Source organism: Lichtheimia ornata, assembly GCF_029851405.1.
Source record: "Lichtheimia ornata isolate CBS 291.66 chromosome Unknown scaffold00030, whole genome shotgun sequence".
Taxonomy (NCBI): Eukaryota; Fungi; Mucoromycota; class Mucoromycetes; order Mucorales; family Lichtheimiaceae; genus Lichtheimia; species Lichtheimia ornata.
Window position 1 is genome coordinate 1 of NW_026695350.1, and position 25,649 is coordinate 25,649.

The following is a 25,649-nucleotide window of genomic DNA, read 5'->3' on the forward strand; positions in this document are numbered from 1 at the left end:
CTCAGCTAGTTTCACTCCATAGAATATAAATACGCATGTATCGAGCACATCTTAAATACAATCATTATCTTCGTATCACTGACTTATTGTCTACCTTTATTCCTTGCTTGATACAACAGTCATTATCACATCTCAGACAAATTATCCAAGTGAGACATGTCCACTTGTAAGCCAGCATCTCACATTATTCACCTCTCAATTGTTGTACGCCATAGGCCATTTCCGGAAATGGCCTAGGCCATACCCGGATCCAGTTTTGGCCTAGGCCACGAGAAAAAATCCCGCCAATTCCCGTGATGGCCTAGTCCAATGGATTTTTTACCGCCATGGCCTAGGCCATTTCCAGATATATGTATATGTAAGTAAATGCAAAGTTTGACATCAAGGTTAGATGTTGGAAGTCCTCATGTCACCACTAGTTAAGGCCGACTTGGAAAATTTTCCCCGATTATGCAGCCTCCACTTGAAAATCGACTCGGTCAGCACGCTCAAAACTCCAACAGCTTATTAGTCTTCACAACCCTCTTTATTCATCTTATACAACTACTCTGTTCACGCCTTGCAACTCTTCTTTTCCTTCTGTCACCCTTGAGACTTCTCCATCGTCGCCATTGGTTCCATCTGGAACTCTCCATCTATAAGCATCGCGTGTCCTTGGCGGGTTTCTTGTCACCACACGTCCTTCTCAGACAATACTATTCACAGCACTCGATACCACCTGCATGTCATACGCGTCTTCACCACTATTGCAATGCACTTTACAAACACATGCTGGTCAACCTCATTGGCTCCATCTTGTTCGCCATCGCCAAACGCCTTGCCACCAGAGCCCCACAAAGCGTGTCAGCTTGCATTAAGACCATGAACGAAATCGAGGCCATAGAAGGTTACTTTGCAAGGTTGATATCATGTTACAAAACGTCTTTATTGGAGACTCTATTGGATTGGTAGGTGTTGGATGACAGGGAGAAAGTATGCTCAAAGGGATGGTATTGGGGATATGATGATGGAGATGGTTCCATTGAAGATGATGCGTGGAGATCGCTTTTCTCAACTCGTGTTTTTTATCACATGTCGCTGAAGACTGCTATTGGACGCTATGGCTATATACAAGGACATGGATGGGATAATATCCAGTCATTTACGGTACATGATAGGATTAGAATAGTGTATGAGTGAATAAAATGGCTTTTGTTAAGAGTAAGCATGACAGTTCGCTACAGATGAGGTTATTGTTCCTCAATGCCTATAAACGCAAATCATTGGAACGCCATATGGCTCATACAGGGAGTCTATAATCTGCCACCTATCAAATGACACGGGGATGATAGCTTTAGATGAACAATGAGCTCTAATGCAGTAATACGAAAACGTCTTATCTCGTGCACGTGTAATGATATCGGGTGCATATACAATGGTACCGTGTCATGCCACAAAAACATTCATCCTCGGAAGTGAAAGGTATATCGTAGCGATCTGCCATAGTATTGTACGATGGTTTCCGATTGCTTTGGAGAACGTACCCGTAATCGTGCGAGGATACAACAAGTATTGCTAATCATTTTCAACCAAATACGGATGCTGGCATCGTGACATGGGTACCAAAGTGGCTCATTACATGTATACGTTTACCTTTGAATGTCATGCATGCGTATATTACTAATGCCATTTGGTGCTGTTTTCACATGTATCCATTGCGATGACTTCTTTTTGTTGTACATGCATTTCGATAATCGTATTTTCCACGAAAAAGGTGTCGGGTAATGTCGGCTATAGTAGAACCCATTGATACATTTGATAGAGCATGCTCGAGAATTCCTGATTGCTTTTTGCATATAAATATGGGTGTTCCTGCATCGAACAAGTGTTAGCTCTACCTTCTTCAAGTATCTCTCATGACCGATCTTCCCCAAAATACAACATCCAACGAGTGCCAATGGTTGTCCCGTTCGAGATTCCAAGAACTCTTAACAGAGTACCGAAACGACATGGCGGAATACCAACGTGCGAAGGCGTTTATCAATCAGGATACGTATAACGATATCAAGGCGATCTTGCAGGTATTGTTACGCATTAACATGTTTGGCATTTATTAATTTGGTGATACAATCATAGGGCAATAATCCTTCGCACCCACGTACTTCCAAATTCCGTTCTTGGGTACGCACAAATTACCAACTTCTGGATATGGGCAACGGCATCTTTGTTGTGACACGCCTAGGTAATACCGATAAGGTTATTGCGATTGAGGAACAACTCTACGACACCATCACTAGTGCCCATGAAGCTTGTGGACATGGTGGCAGAGATGCTACGAAGTACAAGGTATCAAATGCCATTCGCAACAGTATCTTTTTGCAAATGATTCGCTTACACATGTTGAATGCATAGCTTAAGCGATATATGAATTACCCAAGGCGTTTTATTCAGGTTGTTATCAATCATTGTAGCACATGTGCTGTTACCAGCAAGGGACGTACACCAGCAACAACAACCGCGGGAAAGGCAATCCATGCCAATCATTCATGGCACGTCTCCAGGTATGACAAAGCATAATTGTATTAATGGTGTGCAACATCTCACAAACCAAATTATAGATGGACCTTATTGATTATGGTGGTGCAAAAACCCCAAATGGAAAACCACGCTATATTTTCCATATCAGGGATCATCGAACCAAATTCACATGGGCATTTCCGCTTTTGAGAAAGGAATCCAAAGTTGTGGGTCAAAAGCTTCACGAGTTGTTTTGTCAAGTTGGGCCCCCTGTGTTTCTTCAAAGCGACAATGGAGGCGAATTTAAGGCGGAGGACATGGTAATTGATATGAATGCATGAAACGTTACAACATGGTCTCATAAAAGCGCCTATTTTTAGAAAGCTGAGCTTAAGTCAAAATGGCCAACCCTACGTTTCATCCATGGTCGACCACGCAATCCACAAAGTCAAGGAGGGGTTGAGCGTGCAAACAGAACATTGGAGGAAGTCTTGGATGCATGGGTTGACAACAATCCAGAGGTGCATTGGTCGGAAGGGCTTGGCATGGCCGTATACGCGGTGAATACAAGGTATACAAGAACAACCAATACGACGCCTTATCGCCTTGTTTTCGGCCAAGATGAGACATCAGCACATCATCATTTGCAAGAGTACCTCAAGCACCTGAATGAAGGGGAAGACATCTTCTACATCGATGACCTCAAACATCTTGGACTTGGTGATGACGAACCTGCTGGCGAGGATAACGAGGACTATGATAGCGATCAAGCTATGTACGCTGCCCTACAACGTCATGAGGAGTTGGATGATGACAATGATCAAGATTACACCAGCACCGATAACCATAACAATGAACCAATGGAAACTGATTTTGCATATGGTAAGTCTTTATTCACCTTGACAACCAAAGACGCCACAAGCTTTAACATTACTTTTGATAGATTTTACTACTTTGGACGACCACGAAGATCATCAAGAGCAAATGCGTATACTCCCACAGCTGATGACGACCATGATACCTCTTCTACACCGGATCCAAATCATAGCTTTAACGCTAGCCACACCAACAACGGTGATCGTAAGTCCTATTGCATTTTACATTAACTTTTAATGTCGTACATATTAATAACACGATGAAATGTAGGTGAACATCTAGATTCCAATGACCTGACAGCACCGTTTATCGAGTTACGCCCTCCTGCTGGCCAAGGTCTCATGCGTATACCTATTGAGCACGTTGATGATTATCGTGGGTTGTATCCTGAGGGGATGGCTGCATCCGTTGAATCAATTTTTCGTGTGGACAAGGATGGTAATCATCTCGAGGTGGATATTCACGATTTGTTCGACGACGATGATGAAGACATCTTTGGACCACCATCAGGTAGAGGAAATCATGGTACAGAAAGCACCCAAGGTTCTATTATTACAGGATCATGCGATGGTAATAGAGATAACATTAGCTGACAAGAAGTTTTCACTAACGCAATCGATATCTGCATTTAGATATTGCCTCTCGTCACCAACCAATCCTAAGTGCTGCATCCAAGCATTATGAGAAAAGTGTGCAAGATATCCAAAAGCAGTGAGTTATTATGAATTCATGATTAGTGTATAGCGTGCTGACACATGAACACCTGCAGGCTACTTGCAAGACAAAAAGAACCTCCTGTGTATAAAATTGGTGATTACGTCGGCCTGTATATCGATCCACGCGACCGCAACAAGCAGCATCAAGAATACTTTCCATGTATGGTATACGACGTTTCCGTCAAAGACGATGGTCATCGTATATACAAGGTTCGCTGCAAGAAAGGACCGCTTGCCAATGGATACCATGCAAGGGAGCTGAAGGATTTCAGAGGAATCGATTTCAAATCATTGGAAGGCATTCAAGCAACCACTGTGAATGATAACGATCGATTGTTGTCACTTCGAGAAGCTGTTCGGGTATCTTCGGAGCCATCATCCCACCACGAGGCAGCCAATAATAGCCCCACCGACCAAGGGACCCTGTCTGAAGACGCTGCTCAACCCGAATCAACATCGAACAAAGTTAGCAATGCAACAAGAAACCGCAACCGCAAGCGCATAAACCGGCAAACATCCCGTCGCATTACACGATCTCAAACAAAACGGCAAACACGGTCATCGACGAGAAAAACAACAAGGAAGTAGCCTGGATTACTTCTCATCAACACGTATACATATATATCAAATCCATTGTATATCATAAATAAAGCTTTCTTGGTATTTCGTTATCCACATACATACATTAGCTAAAAGATACTCTACATCAATTGAAGCTGCATTCTATCTCGGCCAACATCACTCTCGCTCCCCCGTCTTTTAATATCACCACCACAAGGTGTCCGCGATCATCACCCATGTCGCTTGTCAATCGCCAATCTGCAACGCTCGATGTAGTGTACGACATTGATCAACTCTTGCGCTACATGCTCAACTCCTTTTCTTTTCAGATGTAACTAATCTCCAAAAACCAGAACTACATTCAAGATTGACCTGCTGGCGATCGGCACTTCTGCATCTTGTAACAAGGAAGCTGATCTTGTTCCTCCATTGACCTTTGCACATCGCCCCCACTTTGCAATAGTGACACCCGTTTAAAATAAATGAAGTTCTATTCGTACATAATATAAAGCTACTATTATGGCATTCTAAATGAAGAGCGTGTTGTAATGGGGAAGTGGTACTCTTTTTTAGCCTACTATGACAATACAATGCGTGTTGTAGAAGTGCAACTAGAAAATCAGCAGGGCCAAATTGCAGCTTATAGAATGATAGGTTAACATCATATCCGGAATTGGCCTAGGCCACATGAGCACTTACCGTCATGGCCTAGTCCACGAGAAAAAATCCCGCCAAATCCCGTCATGGCCTAGTCCACCACTTTTTTTGCCGTCGTGGCCTAGGCCATTTCCGGAAATGGCCTAAAGCCGGTCATGGACTACAACACAAGACACTATCCCGCTCCAACCATAGCAAAGAAATAAATACCATATCAGTAGTTGCTGCCATCAAGCGTCCTTTTGGGTTGGCGTTACCAGGGACACATCGTGCACAGCGCCAAATAGATCTCCTCTCGATTAAATAGTAGAAGCTTAAGCTTTCACTTGCTACGAGATTGCTCCAGGTATCCGTTCAGGGAATCCAACAGTGGTCTATGCCATGGAACGAATAATAAATGATGCTTTCAAGATCTACCAATAAGCGAGACTAGCTGCAGGTAGCTGATTGCCGGCCCACCGAGATGGTAGTTGAGAGGCACAACCCTACGATGATCCATATGTTGCACCCGAGAAAAACATCCAAAGCAAAATAGAGACCTTCGTCCATCACAACGAAAGCGCCCAGTACGTCAATTGTAGCCAGCCCCTGACAACCTTCATGACACCAAGGAGTAACTCAAACGATTGCTGGATGGAATGAGAGACCTATCAATGCGCATGTTACTGATTTGTCTTGCACATAATGGAAGGAATGTATGTACCTAGTGAAAGCCATATGGAAGTCTGCAATGTTCAGTGCCACTCAACACCCAATTCCAATTTCGTTGCCATGGAGATATGCATACAATAACGAGTGCTGATAGCCGTTCTCCAGGGAAACGAATCTTCTTGATGATGACTTGCGAAACCGATAACCTTGAACCTCAAGTAGCGTGTACCACTTCCCATATGGCATGTTCCAGTTCTCAAATGGCATATTCCACTTCTCACGTAGCTTCTTCCACTTGTTCAATGACTTGTTCAACTTCTCAAATGGCAAGTTCCACTTCTCAAACGGCGTGTTCCACTTCTCAAATGTTGTGTTCCACTTCTCAAATGTTGTGTTCCTCTTCTCAAATGTTGTGTTCCTCTTCTCAAAAGCCTTGTTGCACTCCTCAAATGTTGTGTTTCGCTTCTCAAAAGCCTTGTTCCACTTCTCAAATGAGTTGTTCCACTTCTCCAATGGCGTATTCCACATCTCCAATAGCTTGTTCCACTACTCAAATGTCGTGTTCGACTTCTCATGTAGCTTGTTCCACTTCTCAAATAGGTTGTTCCACATCTCAAGTAGCATGATCCACTTCCAAGATTGCTTGTTCACTTCTCCAATGTTGTGTTCCACTTCTCGAAAGTCTTGTCCCACTTCTCAAATGGCGTATTCCACAACTCCTATGGCGTATTCCACATCTCGAATTGGTTGTTCCACTTCTCAAATGGTGTATTCCACATTTCAAATAGGTTGTTCCACTTCTCACGTAGCTATTGCACTTCTCAAATGGTGTATTCCACTTCCCAAATGGCTTGTCGCACTTCTCAAATGGCTTGTTCCACTTCTCGAAAGCCTTGTTCCACTTCTCCAATGCCGTATTCCACATCTCCAACAGGTTGTTCCACTTCTCAAATAACTTGTTCCACTTCTTAAATGGCGTATTCCACATCCAAAATAGGTTGTTCCACTTCTCAAATAGGTTGTTCCACGTCTTGAAATGATTGTTCCACTTCTTGCAGTAGCTTGGTTCACTTCTCAAATGGCGTGTTCAACTTCGCAAGTAGCTTGTTCCACTTCCCAAATGGCTTGTTCCACATCTCAAATCGCATATTACACTTCTCAAATATGTTCCACATTGCGCATGGCTACCTTGTGACTGATGTTAATATGATTGACGCGTAACATGCGGGCGTGTCAGGATATGGACCAAAATGAAAGATCGACACAAGATAACGCTTTGGCTCACCGAAAGGTATAAATGCCGTTGTTTGGTGCTGCAGACGTCCATGCAAGTGATGTTCAAATGTAATCACATAATACGGTGTGCCGGTACTGAGAAATGCTGTGGACGTTGTTGCTTGATCCTGACATGGTGTACCTATAAATGCATGGTGAACATTTGTCCCGAACACAAATGTACGATACTCACAATGATAGGTTCGTCCTTGAAGGATCCAAGCACCAGAAGAGAAGTAGTTTGTTTGAATAGCCTACATGCTATCATAAAAGAGGATGTTGGTAGGCGTTGTAGAAAAGACCGGATCATTACTTACCAGTGGTCCCCATATATCCATCAAATTTGTAAATATCCAAAGGACCCCGACGTTTTGCAAAGGTCCACTTGCCAAGATATGGGACATTCTCACATGCAAGTAAGCGAAGGACGGATGCCTGGCAGTACGCATGTCAGAGGCGTGAAGACGATCGGTATCATAAACCATAACACACTTACGTGAGATCAAGCATTCGATAAATGGACGATTGTTGGTAATCTCTTTCAACAAAACGATGGTGCTTGATAGCCAAAACCATATTGGTAATTGCATCAACATGATGCCCGATAAAGGTGTTCGTCTCGTGAACGTCGAAGATAGGGAGTCATTCGCACACCAACAAAGGATGAGACCCGGAAGAAATACATCAAACACGTTGCTCGGAACAAAAATCACGAGGTAACACAAAGCACAGGTGGCGGGATAAAGCTTGCTGAGACCTAACCGAAATAATGCCCGCTGCCGATTGCTCATATGATCCATCTATAAAGGATTACCTCAATCAATATCCTTCCGAGGAGTTGCCAAGATGCTGGAATGAAACCAACCCCAGCCCTTTTACCTTTGTAACATTGCTGGTGCAAGTCACCTTGTATCCATCCGCTCCAAAGATGTATTGATGCTCTGGCATTGTAATGCTTGTTAATCACCTAGTCTCACGTTGTAAATCCAATCCAAAGCGTACCTGTAGCGTCACAATCCACCGCTATAGGTTGTAAACGAGGAACTTGACAAGTGTCGTAAAAAGCTTGCGGGATCGGTTTACAATGGTTGCCATATGTACGAGACCCTGGTTACACTCTTCCGGATGATCCACGTTCAAGGGATGTAGTAGGTTGGTACCAAGAATTGAAGCGAAGCAACCGTACCTAGCGGGCACATGTTGTGAGAAGAGTAATATTGATATTACCAAACACTGCATACTTACTTCATGCGAAGGAATCCATACATGAGCCAATGTCCAAAGACTTTTAAATCAGGGACAGTACGCGATGTTCAAAGTCATACGGGAATCGAATAGGTGTGATCCTGAACATAGGTAAATGCCTTGTGCCTGTTACTGATGCAGAGTAACCCGCCGATAAAAGTTGGGAACCAGGAGATATCCACCCGCAGGTTCTCCGTAACATGGATCCACAGATGATGAGATAACACTTGCTGGCACCACAAAGCCATAGATGTTGTTGCTTGTTGTCCATACGATCCATCGATAAACCATTACGTCGATACGCGGCCGTGCGAGAAATTGGCAGTACGCAACAACCACCCGATGCTCATGTAAACGTGAATGATAAGGAAGATAAGGTCTCGGCAGCTTGATGATGATCTATGATGGATCTACGTAAGGCATAGTAAACAATCTTCCAGACCCTTAAACAATACCTAGCAATGGTAAATGCCATTCTGCGGATTCAAATCCCCAAAACATGTGCTTGTTGCAATGCGATCCATCTAGAAGCGATAGGTTGGTAACCATTTTTCCATTGCACTAGAGTGACGCGTACCCAATGGCTACCATGGCTGACAACGTCATATACTCTTTGGTCATAGGTTTAGGCTGCTTGCGGTAGTCCATCTAAATAGTAAACGTTTCAGCAACAGTTTCCAAAAAGCATCCGAATAAAACATACCCCAATCCGAATGATCCCATAGACATCGAACGACATACGCCATCCAGGTGCAATAAACATTGGTCCTGCAATAGGCCATAACCTCATGAGCACACGTTCCTTGAAGACGACATGGTTCCCCCAAAAGAGTACATAGTGCAATACCATTTTCGGCATGGTAAGGGTATAACCGTGGAAAACGCCTTGTCGATTCTGGGATTGCATATCTTCCACCGTAAATGCGCTTATATACAACGTATCCCATAATGGCCCCTATTACCTTGTGTTCTCAATAGCTACCTTGCTTCAAACCGAATCGTAGTCCCATGCCATCCGTAATCTGTCGATGCTGGTTCACTGGAAAGCTCGTTAATTGATAGCACTTGTATTGTAGATCCAAAAGTATGCATACCAATGAATTGGGAAGAAATGAAGCGATATTTGGCGATGAATGCGTTGAACGATGAATAGACTTTGATAACGCCGAAACGAGGCATAGCATTGATGTGTCCACCTGATATGATGCATCCATAAAAGACTTCACTGAAGAACGCCCTTGTATGCGATTGGCAAATAACGAGAGCCATGAAGCGATCAGATGAATGTTGGTGTTACCAAAGATTGGCTTGCGATTGATAATGGCTGCCTCGTGATTGTTGCTGATATGATCCACCGATACTGAGCATGCATAAAGGGACACCAACCGAAGGATTATAGAGTACTTGAATCAGAGTGAAACATAGAAAGGATGAAGTCAACGAGAGGTTTGGAGTCATTGAATGTTGTTGCAGACGTACACAATAGGAAATGCTGAGCACGATGCATCACTTGAATCATATAATGATGTAATAAGCCTGCAAGCGCTGAAAGATGTCGTATTAATGCTGCTTGATGTTGCCATGGTTCACCTATGTATAAATGATGGTCAGCAAACGGTTTTCAGAAGCGCATAGAGCAGTACGTACCTATGATAGATCCATCCAAGGCATTTCCAAAGCATCAAAGCCGACATAGCATGCTGCATATCTCACATGCTATAATAAAAGAGGTGGTTGGTAGGCGTTTACGCAATGAATGGATCATCATTTACCAATTATAGCCATATGCACAAAACGCTCTTGCCGGCCCATGGTTGCAGCATCCATGAATAGTTCAAAGTACCAGAACACACATAGCTCCCTTAACCACCCGCATAGTAGAATAAAAGAGAAGGTAAGTACGTGTTGTAGAAATATAAAGATCACTACTTACCGATGACAGCCATATCCATGAACACCATTCGATATCCCAACCAAACCAATCCCTTTGCAATCGACCACTTGATAGAACACCCTGTGTTGGCACTGGACCTGTAGACCATAAATGACACTTGAGATGAAAATGCCATGCGAAGCTTGAGCAATATCGGTACCACCAACACAAGTATACTTACATTATCCTGAGAGCCATTGGAAGAAGAGACAACGAGACCATCTTTGCTGCCCAAGACAACATGCAAATCGTAGAAGCCATCAATCGAAAAGCCCGAACCAGCATCCTAGCTGCGGAGTGACGTACGTGTGGCTAAAAAGCAATGTGAATGGCAATCGTTTTTCATATGGAATGGAACGCAGCTTGACGATTGATGCCTTGGGGAGATGCGTAGATGACCTTGGTAGCACCAGAGATGTCAACGCAGCTCTCATTGTTTGTTGATGACACGATCCACTTTAGTTGCAGAGATCCGTGAATGCGATTGTCGATCCAGAACGCCCATGACGTGGAAGGCGTGCTGACACCAAAGATATACAAGTGGCCGTTTGTGTTCAAAAGGTCGATTGAATCCATAAGAGATGTTGAATCGAAGTGGCGGTGCGCCAAAGCAATTACCGATAACACAACAGCACAGGATATGGAAAGTTTACGGGCACCCAATATATAGGAGAAGTCCATTGTTCATGACATGATCAACCGGTAAGAGGCCTTTGTTTCAAGACATGCACCAAATGGGTTGAATCAAGTCCACATGGCGACGGGTAAAGCTTGGCGTGCATCCAACTATATGAAGGCTGTTGCTTGTCAATAATACGATCCACCCACAAGAGGTGTGCGTTGCTGACCTTCGCACAAGAAATAACCAGTTGCTCGTGAATAACGCGCGAGGAACCATTGACGACACCAAAAAGACGTAATCCATTGCCCGCGTTCCTAAGATCATTCACGTATGAGAGATTCATGGTGAATGATTTCCCAAACTCATCCAACAAACCTAACCAGCCATAGCCGTGAATGCGTATACTTTGAAGCACGAAGAGACAAGCAGCGCTGTGCAATAGTCGAAGACTATAATACAATAGCACAACATCAGCATTCCATTTCGGCAATACTAACAAGAGCACTTACCAATGTGCACTATAGAACATTCGCATAATCGCCATTCCAATAAATGCACCTTGGGCGTTGCAATCAAGGACTTGGCCATATATGTGTGTTGCTTCCAGTGGTCGCTCTAAAATAGTACGCGTTTCAGCAAAGGTCTCGAAAAAGCATGATAATCATACATACCTGAATCACGCAATCATCATCCGCAGACTTGGGAACCATATAGGCCATCAGGATGTAAAAGTAATAATCAAAGCGCACAGCCAAAGAAACGTCATTGTACCGGTACTCTCCTGTAGATCGACGCGATGAAGTGCATCAATAGAGATACCCATCTTCTCTCTAAAGGCAAGAAGATCAATAGCCGTCAAAGGATGGAGCCGTGCGAACAGAGGATGCATTTTTAAATCCCTGAGGCCGCAACATGAGTCGCACTGTTCCCGGGCACAACATGTAGAGCTCCACAGGAAAGTGTAGTACAATGGCGTCCTTGGCGTGCAGACTTGATAATAATAGTATTGCCGGAAGAGGCCCTGCCACTGTATGATGTTTGGTAAGCTCACTTGAATCCAACTAATCCCACAATGAACCTCTTACCTTGTGGTATTTCTCAATAGCATCGTTGCTTCAAATAAAACCGTATCTCCATGTCATCCATATTGTCTTGCTGCTGTTTCATTGTAAGGCTCGTTAATTAACAGGTTTTGCTTTGTATATCCAATGCCATCCATGCATACCATTGAGCCAACCATACAGCATTCTTGCTTTGAGATCCGTATCTTGTTGCTGCCACAGGTGCCATAATCCAACGTGTCCAAGCTACAGTAAGTGAAGTGTAAGGTAACAAGTCAAACCAACCCACACGCTTTTGTTGTCAGCATACCCAAAAGAGGCAATGTAAAGACGTCTTGAGAACTCTCATTGTGGACAACTCGGTAAGGAAGGCACACGACGCCTCAATTGGTCTTGTATAGACGAGACAACACCAACCTACACGCGAACTTTAGTACCACAATGTTCGACTTGAACAATAAAAGGAATTGCAGCGATTGAACTTACGTGTTGTATTGGAATGGAAGCTTGTGTGATGGGTAGATCGCGCACGTGCTTGTTGTAACTGAATGTGTCGCCATTGACCACCTGTTCACCCGTTGACGATGTGCATTGTTGGCAATGCCAGAAGTTAGTGGTACGGAGAGTGTAAATGGAGTTGGTCTTACCTTGCATCGTTGTGAAGCGGGAATGGGAGAAGGTCGTTCCTTTCATTGTTCCTGATTTGTGCACTCCACGCCGCCCCGCTTGTAACAGTGTGTGCCTTAACAATATCCTTTACACTTGAACCGATAACGACAATGCGAGGTTTCATGTGAGTAGTAGCCCTCGAACAAATAACCGAATCACTATTTACCAATAATACCCAAGTATGCACGAAGACAGGTTGACATCCAATAATAGCTGCATCCATGAAAATCCCAAAGGACCAAACGAAAAGTAGCGTGATGAATAGCGCACATGCTAAGATAAAAGCGGAGGTTGGCAGGCGTTGTAGAAACGAATGGATCATCAATTACCAGTGGTAGCCATATGAATGAATCTCTGTCGACATCCAATGATAGCGGCATCCATCAGGAATCCAAAGGGCATAAGACAAATAGCTCGCTGAATAGCTCAGATAATATAGCAGATTAGTAGGCATTGAAAGAAAGAATGGATCATCATTTACCAATGACAGCTTCATCCATGATAATTCCAAAGGACCAGAAGACAGGTAGCTTCCTGAATAGCCAACGTACTATAATAAAAGAGAAGGTTGGCAGGCGTTGAAGAAATGAACGGATCACTATTTACCAATGATATCCATATGCACGAAAACACGTTGACATCCAATGACAGCTGCACCCATAGCAATCCCAATGCATCAGAAGATAAGTAGCTTGCTGAATAGCCCACATACTATAATAAAAGAGGAGGTTAGCAGGCGTTGAAGAAGAGAACGGATCGCTATTTACCAAAGATAGTCATACGCACGAAAACATGTCGACATTCAATGACAGCTTCATCCATGAAAATTCCAAAGAACCAGAAGACAAGTAGCTTGCTGAATAACCCACATACTACAGTGAAAGAGAAGGTTGGTAAGCGTGGAAAAGATGAACGGATCAATATTTACCAATGATAGCCATATGCATGAAATCCTGCTGATATCCAAATCAAGCCTATGCTTTGCAATCGTCCGCTTGTTGATAAAGCCCGCTACGGTGGTACTCGGCTTGAAAGCCATGGAACGATACCTTATGGGCATATGCAGTGAGAAGGTTGAGTAATACTTATACCACCAGAGATAGCATACTTACATGATGCCGAAGAGCCCTTACAAAGAGAGACAACGAGACAATCCTTGCTGCCCAAGACCACATGCAAATCGAGAAAGCATTGTGCATCGAAAAGCCCAAACCAGATCCTAGCTGCGGAGTGACGTACATATGGCTAAAGAGCGATGTGAATGGCAATCGTTTTTCATTGGAAATCGAATGCAGCTTGACGATGAATGCCTTGAGGAGATGCATAAATGACCTTGGTAACACCAAAGCTGTCAACGCGGACTCTCATCGCTTGTTGATGACATGATCCATCCATAAGACACGTATAGTTGTAAAGATCCATCAAAGGAATCGCCAATATCCAGAACCACCAAGAGATAGAACGCTTGCTGATATCAAAGATATAGGTTGTTCCTTGCTGCTGATGTGATCAATCGATAAGATAACTTCATTTCAGGATGCTCACCGAATTGCCGATAACGAGAAGAACCAGATGATGGGATAAAGCTTGATATGACACCAACAATATGGATGCTGTTACTTGTTGCTGATACAATCCACTCATAAAAGACGTTCATTGGCTGACATTCTCCAGAGAAATCGCCCGTTGCTTGGTAACCAACCACCCGAGGCGCAATAAAGGTTGACACCACCAAAGACATAAACATTTTCCCATGGCTGGCATGATTCACCTATAAAAGATGCACCATAAACAATTGTCCAAACTCATCCAACAATACTCAGCAATGATAGCTGTGATCTTGTAAACTCCAAAGCACCAAAAGACAAGTAGCTCTCTGCAATGGTCGCTCTAAATAATAATGGTAGGCGTTTCAGCAAAGGTCCCCAAAAAGCATGAGAGTCATACATACCTGAGCCATGGTGATCACAAGGAATTGCAACCAAATACACCATCCGAAGGCAATACAATAACCAACCTGCAGCGCCAAGGTATGCCACCATATGTACCATACTCTCATTGGATCCTGAAATTGGCATCATAAGAGATATCCACCTTCTCTCTGTAGGCAAGGAAATCAATAGCCGCACTTGGATGGAGGCCGTGTGCACAGCGGATGCCTTTTTAAATTGGCCTTGCCATCGCATCTTGAGTCACACTGTTTCCGGGCCAAAATTCCCCAGGAGAGCACAGTACTATACAATGACATCCTTGACGTGCAGCCGCAATAATAATAGCATCGCCGAAAGAGAGCCTATTCCTTTCATCAGTGCACTTGAAGGTGACAAATCCTAAAATGATGCACTTTACCTTGAGGTATTCCCAATACCATTTCAATGATGCTTGCAGATAACCTTGTATCCATGCGATCCAGTATGTGCTGCTGCTGTTTCATTGTAAGCCTCTTTAATGAACATGACCTGATTTGTAGATGCAAGACTATACATACCAATAATGTACCAATAGAGTCCTTGATGCAAACATTGCTATTGCGGTCCTTTTCGCATGTACCCCGTTGATCCGTATAGAAGTCTTGTACACCTTCATGATCACCTCGAACGTGAAATGCGTTTGGTAAACGGACACTTGCTTGGCGCGGCCAACGCATATTGAACGTCAACACCTGGGCAATAGGTAAATGCTTTGTTTGACTATAATCCATCCAACATACTTACTCTCTCATAGCCACTGAACCACTGCCTCGTATGCGTGATCATGCTTGTCAAAGGTAAGACACCAAGTTGCTGCAAGCCAAGCGATGCCAACATAGGGGTAACAAGTGAAATCCTTCAAAGTGGTTCATGCTGGTACGATGGATAAAGTAACGATTCGCAAAGCTAAGCAAGATAATGGTCAACACGAGTACAAGCTAGCCAGGCCTTTATCCAACATACCATTAACGTGCATCTCCTTTAATCACCAGAAGCCATTATCATGTGGTACATCCTTCAGCCATATTCCTTGCGAATGTCATCCAATAGTCGTCGCCTTTGTACCCTGTTGAATCGGGAAGAGCTGTCCACATCCTTCTGTATCCGGAGCTTGGCCCAAGACATCCTTAAATGTAAACCATCGCCTTGATCGCGGAAGAGACAAGACGCATACATGCATGCAATAATCGATCCAAAGCAAATGATCATTCATAAACATCACCACGAGCGTTTCCATGCCATTCGAAAGTGCGTTGTCTGAGAGAGTTCAATGAGTCTGGTCCAGGCTTATTTGGCATCCACCTTGGCATGTTGCAGCTATGCGTTTATGCACCCCTTGTAAAGGCTGCAGTGAGAACCTCTGGTTGCATGCATGGATAACGTTCTACTCGTTACCTTGTACATTGTAAGCATTGACTACACAGGATGGTCGAAGTGGTGTACATGGCGACTGTTGTGTCATGAGCTTGACATTGTGGAAGGCAACATGAATGTTGGCAAGCTTTGAGATTCCCATGGCGAGATTGGGTCCAAGTTGACATGGAGGAATGCGTGGGTTGTTGGAATTAGGTTGTTGAATTGTAAAAGCTTTGTACTTCATTGAAGGTGTCACTGCTGGAGGGTGTTGGTAAAAGTGGGGTGAAATAGAGTGAGAGTAAGAGAAAGGTACCGACCGAAATATGGCAGTAGGATATTTTGGAAACACCTGCCACCAGGTATCATGATCCGTGCCATGCATATTACAAAGACGGCCCATTGGCTTGTCACATACAATCGAGCCATCTACCACTATTAGCAAATGCATAAATAAGAGAGAGCAGCACTGCAGGATTATGGTTTAGGCCTTCACCACACCTGCCCTTCGTGCCACATGATGCATCCTTGTGTTACCACTCTTTTACTGCAAGAATATGCAAAGAACTAAGATTGATGATATGGTCAACCTTTAGACCCAAAGTGATCGTTTAGCGAAATAAAACGTTGCCTTTATCCAGGATGAAGCAAAGGGTCGACATGATTTACCTTGTGAGAGATGACACGCCACTTTAAGGTTACACAGCATCCAAAGACATCATGACTTCACACGTTGCCTTCTTCACCCTACCCACCGTAATAAACGGCATTCGGCTACGCATGTGCTTTTGAAATAGTTTCACAATCGTCAAAGACAAAAAAACAAGGTAATTGTACGAGCCAACTGCCACATGCATTGGAATCCTCAAGGTGATGATTTTTGAGTTACCAGATCCCATCATCATTGTACCACTTTTTCCAAGTGAATGTAATCCAAGATGAATGAAAAGAAACGCTGATGACATGCAAATGGTATGCATTACTAGGTTCAAGTCCATCAACATGGATAAAAAAGACAAATTACAACCGAAAGGCGGCTGTGAGGCACACATTCGCAACGCGTCTATGCTCACGTGCCTGGCACTAAGAAAAGACAATAACCCAACGAGAAAGTGAGCAAGGCTAAGAGCCGAAAAGGGGTGCGGATAAAGACACAAGGTAACCATCCTCAAAATTTATTCAAGAAAGATGATAGCTTGTCTACGATAAAGGGGAGGGATGGCGAGGATGAAGGCAATGATGATATATGTGTTCAAAGCATTGACGATTGTTCATATAATGATGATGCGAATGTCGCTCACTAACCAGAACCAATACCACTCATTCTATGTTATCTTTTACAACATTACGTTGACTACCTTTATTTTCATCAACCATAAAACTAGTCTAGCCCATACAACCATAGACCACTATAGGTGGCCTCTACCATAGTTCTTACCATATCCATCCCGGCTTCTTTCAACATGTGTATCTCCAGGGAATGACTATCCAATCCTAAACCCCTTTCAGCTAGCGTGTCCAATCAACCCATCATCCATACATACCCATTAATGCAAAGGATTACCACCCATCCATGTATCATACTTGCGCCAGGTGTACAATAGAGACCATCCAACAGTGCAATAGCCGAATACAATAAAAACCATGAGCTGAAGGCGAGTTGAGATTGGATCCTGATATAAAGTTGTGCGAGATAAAAACGTGCCATGCAGCGTGCAATCCTTATCGTCGAACCCCGTTTCAAAAACATCCATCAGCAATCAAATGCAGCAGCATACGTCGAGGTTGAGTGCCTTGACAGGTACCTGTTGGAGATGATGATGATTAGCAGCTTGAAGCAATTACCCAGTGTATGAGCCATACCACAATTGTATCCTTCATATTCCATGTCTCAACAACTGTTGCCATGAGCGAGTGCATCTCTATAACTTATAAACAAGCTTGGATTGTTGTTGTTGCGTTTTATCGGTCATAGCTCTGTTGCATACCTTTGGACTAGGCAAGACGACCAAGCTCAACGCCAAGATCTTGAACAAGATGGCACGACAGCGATTGTGTATGAACGTTTTCCATTGGAGGCGGCATTGTCGACCGTGGTAGTTTAGACGGTTGCGTAAAAGAGGAACTTGAAGAGCGTCAAAAGAAGCAAGCAAGCAAGAGAAGTTGTCTTTGGTCATGACGCGTCACCAGAATGCTGGCTGAACAGCAATGCCGTTGGTAGATGGGGACAAAGAATGTCGAAAGGAGTAAAAGTAAAGCTTAGAGAAAGTCGTCGAGTGTAGAAATAAGCCGTTGTTGGAGTAAAGGGGGAATAAAGCGGCTGCTGTTGACGCGGGGATTTAGCCTATTAAAACCTTTGAGGTGGTGCGGGGAGTTTTGTTTGCTTGTTTCCCAGCCAACCAACAATGGACGACTCTATTTGGAACTATTTATGCAAACAGCCCACGCTCAAAGCTTCTTCTGAAAAGTATGCACAGCTTGTTCACGATTCAACAACACAACTCCATCAATCCCTTGAACCCATCTTGTCAGCTCTGAATCGACGCGCCATTGGGTTGACAAAGTGCGCCAACTTTGAATCTGCTCTTCACGATGCCAGAGTTATGCAACAGCTATCGCCTTTTTCAGCACTTGGATATATACGCGAAGCCGAGATTTATGGCGAACAAGGAAAACAGCTTGAAGCTATTTGTGTATGCAACATTGGCCTGAGCATGGCCGACACCAAGGATACGCACTATGATACACTGCAACGTGCCAAAACGGATGCTGAGCAACGCCAAAACACACGCATCGACTTTATTAGCCAACTACCACTGGACATTGTTATTACAACCCTCATTCCCATGTTTATGGATCCTTCTTATATCACCTTTTCGAGACACAACACTTGTTTGGGTGTATCCACTATATGGCGCGATCGCATTTATCGATCTGTGGATGAACTTTATTTCGATACTGCGCTTGATGGGGCTGCCACGCCATGCCACGTCATTCAGCTTGCTCATCATCTCAAGGTATTAAAGGTCGTAGATGATAATCCTGGAACATGGCTTTGTGATGTACTGTGCAACAACAAGCTTTACTCGTTACGTGAGTTACAGATTAAAGGTAAGCCGTATTCATTGTTTAATGCGATTTTATCTACATCTCTTTATAAGGCTCGTCAATCGCTTGTGTGGATGACATGGTTTCATCATTAAAGTCAATCGGCAACACTTTGACACAATTATGCTGGTACCCGGGAAGTGAGATCGCATTACCAATACACGACATTCTCCACAACTGCCCGAACCTGGTTTCACTCGACATTAGCCAACAATCTGTTTGCAATTTCAACTCTCTTCCAACGACATCATGGCCCAATATAACGACATTATGCTTAGCTGATGCACAAGAGACTGTTACATCCGACACGGTGATAGCGATTAGCAAGCACTTTCCATCACTCAAGACACTTTCGCTTCAGCCATGTCTCGACCCACAATTGACAAGTGTTGTTTTGGATCACTACCCATGGATGAGGTGCGTTCACCATAACGACGATGAGGAACCAGCTGATAGCATCACCTACCTGGCGGAAGGACGGCAATGTGATGATGTTGGGATTACAGAGTTTTCTGTGAGATTGTGTTTGCCGTTTGATAATCCTTGGACAAATGCTACTCCTATATTAACGAAGCAACAAAGAACGCTCGAATGTATCGACTTTGATGTGAAGGTTGGTGATGAACCAGAGGAGATCTACAACATTGAATACGATCGATTGAAGAAACTTTGTCTTATTCGCTCTGGATGGTGGATACCACGCAACGCACCCATGCTTGAGGAATTGGAGATATCATCCCGTACAATCAGGGGTAACGCTTCAGTGCTTGATACAATCCCACCCAAGCTAAAGAGGCTAGCACTCAAGTTGCATTATACACGCCGCATTCGTCAGATCACAGCAGCCGTTTCACGTTATCTACATCGATTTTCCTATCATTCCCACCTAAGAGAGCTTGTTGTTCATTGCCACAACTGGGAGAGCATGTACAATGTGATCGACGCAATCCATCACCTTGGCCAACTTGAGAGTTTGGAGGTCAACTGTACAAGGAAGCAGCGTTCTTTTGAAAGCCATTACTATCCAATTGTAAGACTTGCTCATGGACTTCCCAAAGGATGTCCTCGTTTGTCCCGCCTTGAAATCATCGGCATGATGGCGCCACCATCCACCGGTGCAATTAACGCCTTGAAAGAACTTGAGCATTTGGAAGAATTTGCGTTTTCAATCATCGACACATATTGCAAGGACGATTTTTGGCAAGCACTCCAAACGCTTGAGCAATTAAAACGTCTTCGGATCTATCATGCGAAAGCCGGCAACATGGATGGAATTCGGCGTCTCCAAGGACAACGACCTCACTTAAAGATCGTCGTCCATACATGTTCAAACTCCTCTGATTGTTCTGAAGATTCTGATAGTTCTGGATAATAGATACCTCTCCAATCTTTCATTGCAATAATGAAATAAAGATAAGCCATAACAGTTATCATCATGTGCCCACAACACAAACTTCTTCAAGTACCCATTTCGATACCCCATGCTGACTCATATATTGTTCGCCAATCTATGTGGATGACTGTTCCCTGACTTACGATTGGTTTCTGTAAATAGCCACACAAAATGATAAATGTTGCTTTTTATAATATAACAACAGTGTCATATGTAAACTTGGTGGAAGCAAATGACCGTTTGGGTGGATCTGGTATGGAATAAAGATCCAATTCAATTACGATACAAACGTTTCATCATGTATATTGCGTTGACAGCGACCACCACTATCATCATCATCATCATCATCATCATCATCATCATCATCGTCATCATCATCATCATCATCGTCATCATCATCATTGTCATCATTGTCATGGTTGTCAGGAACTCCTCTGTGAGCGTACAGACATAAAATCCCATTCGCTAAATCCTCCGAGTCAACAGCGGCTACTCTTTTATTCCCCTCCATTCCAACAACGGCAATACTTTCCGACTCTCTTTAAAGCTTTACTTTACTCCTTTTCGACATTCCTCGTTCGCCATCTACCAACAGAATTGCTCCTCAACCAACATTCGTCTCCGGGTTACGCGTCATCTCTACAACGACTTGTGGTGGCTCATTCCTTGCTTGCGCTTGTTTCAGCTTCCTCTTTTCTCCCACGCTAGACGTCGTTTACGGTTGAGAAAGACTCCTCCACCCCAAAACGATCGTCAACAATGAGCATCGCGTTCACTTATTCAAGAGCTTGCCGTCGTGATTAGGTCATCTTCTACAACTCGAAAGTCAACCAACAATTCCCTACCAGATAAACGTCATACCAGCAAACCAAGGCTTCCCACAATCTTACGCGTATGCATGTTGCATAGCTTTAGGTATTTGTACGTGCAAGGGAATACGTGATAGCACCCCCAGAGTATTAACAGTACTTGCTTTTACAGCTGCCGTCATCATCATCATCATCATCATCATCATCATCATCATCATCATCACTCAGACCATTAGAGAGCGATCATAAAGGGCACAACAAGGTTCTTTTGACATGGGTCCAGGATCAACGTGTCTTCAAGGTTCATCTTCCTCTACGTTTACACGATGTTTGGGGATAATGTTATCATGCCGGAAGTAATGCTGCTACTGGTACAATCTCTCTCCAAGAAAACCGTGGATGGTGATGCTCGTGTTATATAAGGTAGGTTTGGATGATGGATCTTTTGGGTATGCTTGACCACGGAACCTGGAGGCCAGCGCATGTTGGACGAAGGCAGGATGGGCATGGACTTGGTCTACATTGAGGTAAAGCTAGGGAGATTAGTTTAGTTGTCTATTACAATAAAACATAAGCACTGTAAATGCTTAAAGGCGCGGAACGGGATCTTTTATATATGTCGGTGATGGACATACGTAGCTATTTCTGAAAACACGGATCAAGCGGGTTGCTATCCAAGAGTACATTTAGTTTTGGTGAAAGGACATGTTCATTGGAGTACTTTTATCGTTGTATGAAACGTATGATTCTATATTTGCTACATGCTAGACAAAGTGGGAGTATACTTTGACGTCTTTATTAGAACAAGAGAAGGAGACGTTCAGGCTTTTTTTGGGTAAATACGAATTTAAAGGGTGCTTCGTCTAAGCAATCAAAGTCATCCAAGGTATACGACTCAACGTTGAGATGCAGTGATTCGAGGTTCGGGAAAAGCTCGCAAAATTCCAATGCATCACCGCACACCTCCGTGGCATCGATGATGATCCGTTTGAGGTTTGGATGAGAAGATACGTAACAAATTTCACTTAAAAACACAGTCTCGCTCCTTTTGGTTGTTGTCACTGTGAGCTGTTCCAGGGCAGGGCATCCAGTAGCCAGTTGTTCCAGGGTGGACTTCCAGAAACGGAGAGGACATCCCGATATGGTGTATAATTCAAGCTTGGTTAGCTGTGTTAATCCAGGAATCATTGATATGAATGATGGTTGGTCAAGAAGGTCCTTTGAGAGTTCAATCTTCATTTCTGTCAGATTCGATTGCTGTCCAAGATCCAAATGATGTTGTATCAATCGCTTCTCATCCTCCAATATAGAAGGGCTTGCTTGCATACCAAGTCGCTTGAGATTGGAATGGGTAGGTTTAAGCAGCTCTTGCATGATGCGTGTTTGTTGAGGACCAGCAACAGTTTCGATCGATTCCAAATGAGGTGCACGTTGCATCATCCACAATATAAACGTAACAAGGCCTTCTTCAGCATCAAAAGGATAGGCGATTTGGCGCAATTGTCTGAATGTTGCTTGTTGTCTCGCTTCCTGCTGCAATGAACCAATGGGTGCATAATATCCAAAACTTTTTCCAACATCAAACACCTCGATCGTTTCACTGTGTTTCATCACGTATTGCACCATGTCACCCTCCTTAAAGTCTCCAAGACGGCCACTGGTGGGAACACTCAAGGCACGTAACCCTCTTTTCGCTGGCATGTCCACGATATCAGGAAATTGCACAGGACCATTCGACAAGATCAGGTGTTGTAATAGTGGGCAATGTTGGTCAATGGCTGAAAAAATCTCCGAGCCTGATACAGGCAGCAGCTTCAAGGCACGTAATTGAGGAAATGGTCGTAAAAGGGATGGGATGTTGCCTTCGTTTACTTCGGGATCCTTCGTGCTCAACTCCAACTTTTTAAGATTTGGGTATGTCTTGGTAACGGATGACATGTCGATATCTCCACTATCCACGCGTATTGATACAAGATTGGGGCATGCGTCCACGAGATCGCATAGTCGATAACGCTGCTTGGGTGTTGTACGATGTCCATATTCAATCTCCAGCTCCGTCAACGTGTTGCTTAATGATCGTAAAGATGAAAGCAGAAGATCGTATCCTCGTTCGATAGATTCTAAATGATACATGTTAGGATGACATGTGTATGCACTTGTACCCTCCTTCTACCCTACCATAGATATGCAACTTTTTCAACATCCTAAAGTTGCCACGCCGTTTGGTGATTTTGGATAAGAACTCTTCATAGGGCTGCATGACTGTCAATGATCGCAAAAAAGGTGCCATATCCCATACACGTAAAAATCCCTCCACTGATAAATCTTCAGGTCCAATTTCAAAATCCAATCCATTCGCTGCCGCCATTCGTTGTCGCCATGTTCGACACACATCAAAATAGCTGGATGGGTTCTCCACATGAATCGTCGTTTCATTTTGCAGTAACCTTGGAACGATATTCTGTGTCACGATATCCAATGGCAATTTGCTGATGAAATCAATACGCTTGTTGTTCATGTCCTCTGCTGCTGCTCGTGCTTTGACAAGTTGTTCATATTGTGGGTGAGAGCGTGGTACTTTTTTCAATCCATAACCATACAACTTGATGGCTGACGCGTACTGTCCTCGAAGCGTTTCAATCCCACTTGCACAGAGAGAGCCCAAGGGTGAAGAAGGTGCTATACACATCATAGCGAGCGCATCGTTCAGGGCCAGTTCACGTCGTTCGGCTTTCAAGAGTAGCGATGCTCTCGCATTAAGAGTCGACAAGAGCTTTTCGACATGCTCTTGTACATGCGTTGTCAGATCCTTAATCTCGTCGTCAATGGAAGGGTTCTCATTGTAAATAGCAGATCGGGTAGGGCACAAGCGGTCAATTCTGGTCTCGATCAACAACATGTCGCAGAGTAAACAGCAACTGATAACCTCCTCCTTGTATTGTAGGTACGCAGTGTTACACAGCCGTTGTCAGGCCGACCACTCCACCCGACGCCATCATATACATGAACGCTCTTTTCCTCAATACCCTACTAGACAACCTGCTCTGAAATTCAAAACTCACCCATAAAGCCAATGTTTCTTGATGGATTTTTTTATACAATAAAAGGATTTGGAGGAGGATACAATGTCTTATTCATAAAAGCACTCCAACGATCATTATTGTTTGCTTCTCATAAGCACAGCAAATCCTCTATCAAAGCATCCGATTGGATTTTATCAGCTCTACCAATAACGCTGAAACGACTATATACCGAATGCCGGCTGATCATTGGGGGCATAAACCTACACGTACGTTGGCATCCATCATCTCATCCGGATTAAAGTTGGTGTAACAACGGCTACTGGATGGATGTCGTACATGATGTTATCACCCATGGCTCTGACAAACGTTCCCTGCCGATAATGTCATTCCAAGTATTCCTATCGCACATGTAGTACATACCATGATGGATTATAATAACCTCCTGATGGTTAATAAACAAATCACCACGTGTTATTACGTGTAAACTTAGGTTCCATCAATGGTTCGTGCCAAACCATGTTTTTATTTTTCATCATAAAGACCGAAGGTTTCATACAACGTAGCAAGGTGCTGCATGCCTCTTGATATGTTTGATAAAGTGAGCATAAAAACAAAAGGTGTTGAATCATCATCTATTTCGTTACTGTGTAACGCCAGCTGGTATTCATCCCAAGGAGTAAAACTGGTAGGTACATTCTTAGCAACCATACCTCAATGCTGAATGAATAAATAAGTATATGATTGAATGCTCTCTATCAACCTGATAAGGCACTGACCATTTATTGAATACTCATCACTTGGATATACCATATTGAAGTAAGGGTGACACGAGGATGTTTGCAGGGTCTCACAAGGAAGCGTGAGAAGGATAATGATGTGGTAAATCGTTTTTCCCACAACGCAGCACTATCCAATCACTGACAAAAGGTTGCAAGGTTTATTGCTAATAGTGATTCAAGGATGCCATCATTGGCAATGGTGATGATATTGCGTGAGTGTATATGTGTGTGCGACGATAAAGGGTACGTAAACTTTAACGATCCATCTTCTTTCCCAATAGCCATTACAAGTAATCCTCATTCCTTCGTGAAGCTTTTATAGTGATCCCCTTTTATTTTTATAGACAACATAGGACTATGCTATCGTACAAAGCACCTACCTTCATAGGTATCCCAACTAAAAGCACTCTAGCCACATCCTTTGTTCCATCATCCAACTTTAAGCGGTCTCC

At 43.6% G+C, this 25,649-nt stretch overlaps 6 protein-coding genes across 6 annotated transcripts; 2 read left to right on the forward strand and 4 right to left on the reverse strand.

The window, feature by feature from the left end:
• Positions 1-1,895: 1,895 nt before the first annotated feature.
• O0I10_006625 (uncharacterized protein) lies at positions 1,896-4,676 on the forward strand (the record flags this gene model as incomplete). The annotated part of the gene is made up of 8 exons (XM_058486652.1): positions 1,896-2,060; positions 2,116-2,325; positions 2,392-2,532; positions 2,598-2,816; positions 2,877-3,576; positions 3,643-3,942; positions 4,005-4,083; positions 4,142-4,676. 8 exons carry the CDS (start codon positions 1,896-1,898, stop codon positions 4,674-4,676), a joined length of 2,349 nt encoding a protein of 782 aa, XP_058342474.1.
• Positions 4,677-9,038: 4,362 nt separating this feature from the next.
• Positions 9,039-10,608, reverse strand: O0I10_006626 (uncharacterized protein; the record flags this gene model as incomplete). Its single annotated transcript, XM_058486653.1, has 5 exons — positions 9,039-9,125; positions 9,181-9,403; positions 9,460-9,541; positions 10,411-10,508; positions 10,592-10,608. The coding sequence occupies 5 exons, from the start codon at positions 10,606-10,608 to the stop codon at positions 9,039-9,041; spliced, it is 507 nt and encodes a 168-aa protein (XP_058342475.1).
• Positions 10,609-11,407: 799 nt separating this feature from the next.
• Positions 11,408-12,747, reverse strand: O0I10_006627 (uncharacterized protein; the record flags this gene model as incomplete). The annotated part of the gene is made up of 4 exons (XM_058486654.1): positions 11,408-11,481; positions 11,542-11,647; positions 11,704-11,730; positions 12,580-12,747. The coding sequence occupies 4 exons, from the start codon at positions 12,745-12,747 to the stop codon at positions 11,408-11,410; spliced, it is 375 nt and encodes a 124-aa protein (XP_058342476.1).
• A 1,290-nt stretch (positions 12,748-14,037) lies between these two features.
• Positions 14,038-15,569, reverse strand: O0I10_006628 (uncharacterized protein; the record flags this gene model as incomplete). The annotated part of the gene is made up of 4 exons (XM_058486655.1): positions 14,038-14,255; positions 15,112-15,184; positions 15,251-15,424; positions 15,477-15,569. The coding sequence occupies 4 exons, from the start codon at positions 15,567-15,569 to the stop codon at positions 14,038-14,040; spliced, it is 558 nt and encodes a 185-aa protein (XP_058342477.1).
• Positions 15,570-18,490: 2,921 nt separating this feature from the next.
• O0I10_006629 (uncharacterized protein) lies at positions 18,491-20,565 on the forward strand (the record flags this gene model as incomplete). Its single annotated transcript, XM_058486656.1, has 2 exons — positions 18,491-19,196; positions 19,247-20,565. 2 exons carry the CDS (start codon positions 18,491-18,493, stop codon positions 20,563-20,565), a joined length of 2,025 nt encoding a protein of 674 aa, XP_058342478.1.
• Positions 20,566-22,193: 1,628 nt separating this feature from the next.
• Positions 22,194-24,294, reverse strand: O0I10_006630 (uncharacterized protein; the record flags this gene model as incomplete). Its single annotated transcript, XM_058486657.1, has 2 exons — positions 22,194-23,515; positions 23,574-24,294. The coding sequence occupies 2 exons, from the start codon at positions 24,292-24,294 to the stop codon at positions 22,194-22,196; spliced, it is 2,043 nt and encodes a 680-aa protein (XP_058342479.1).
• Between the last annotated feature and the right edge of the window lie 1,355 nt (positions 24,295-25,649).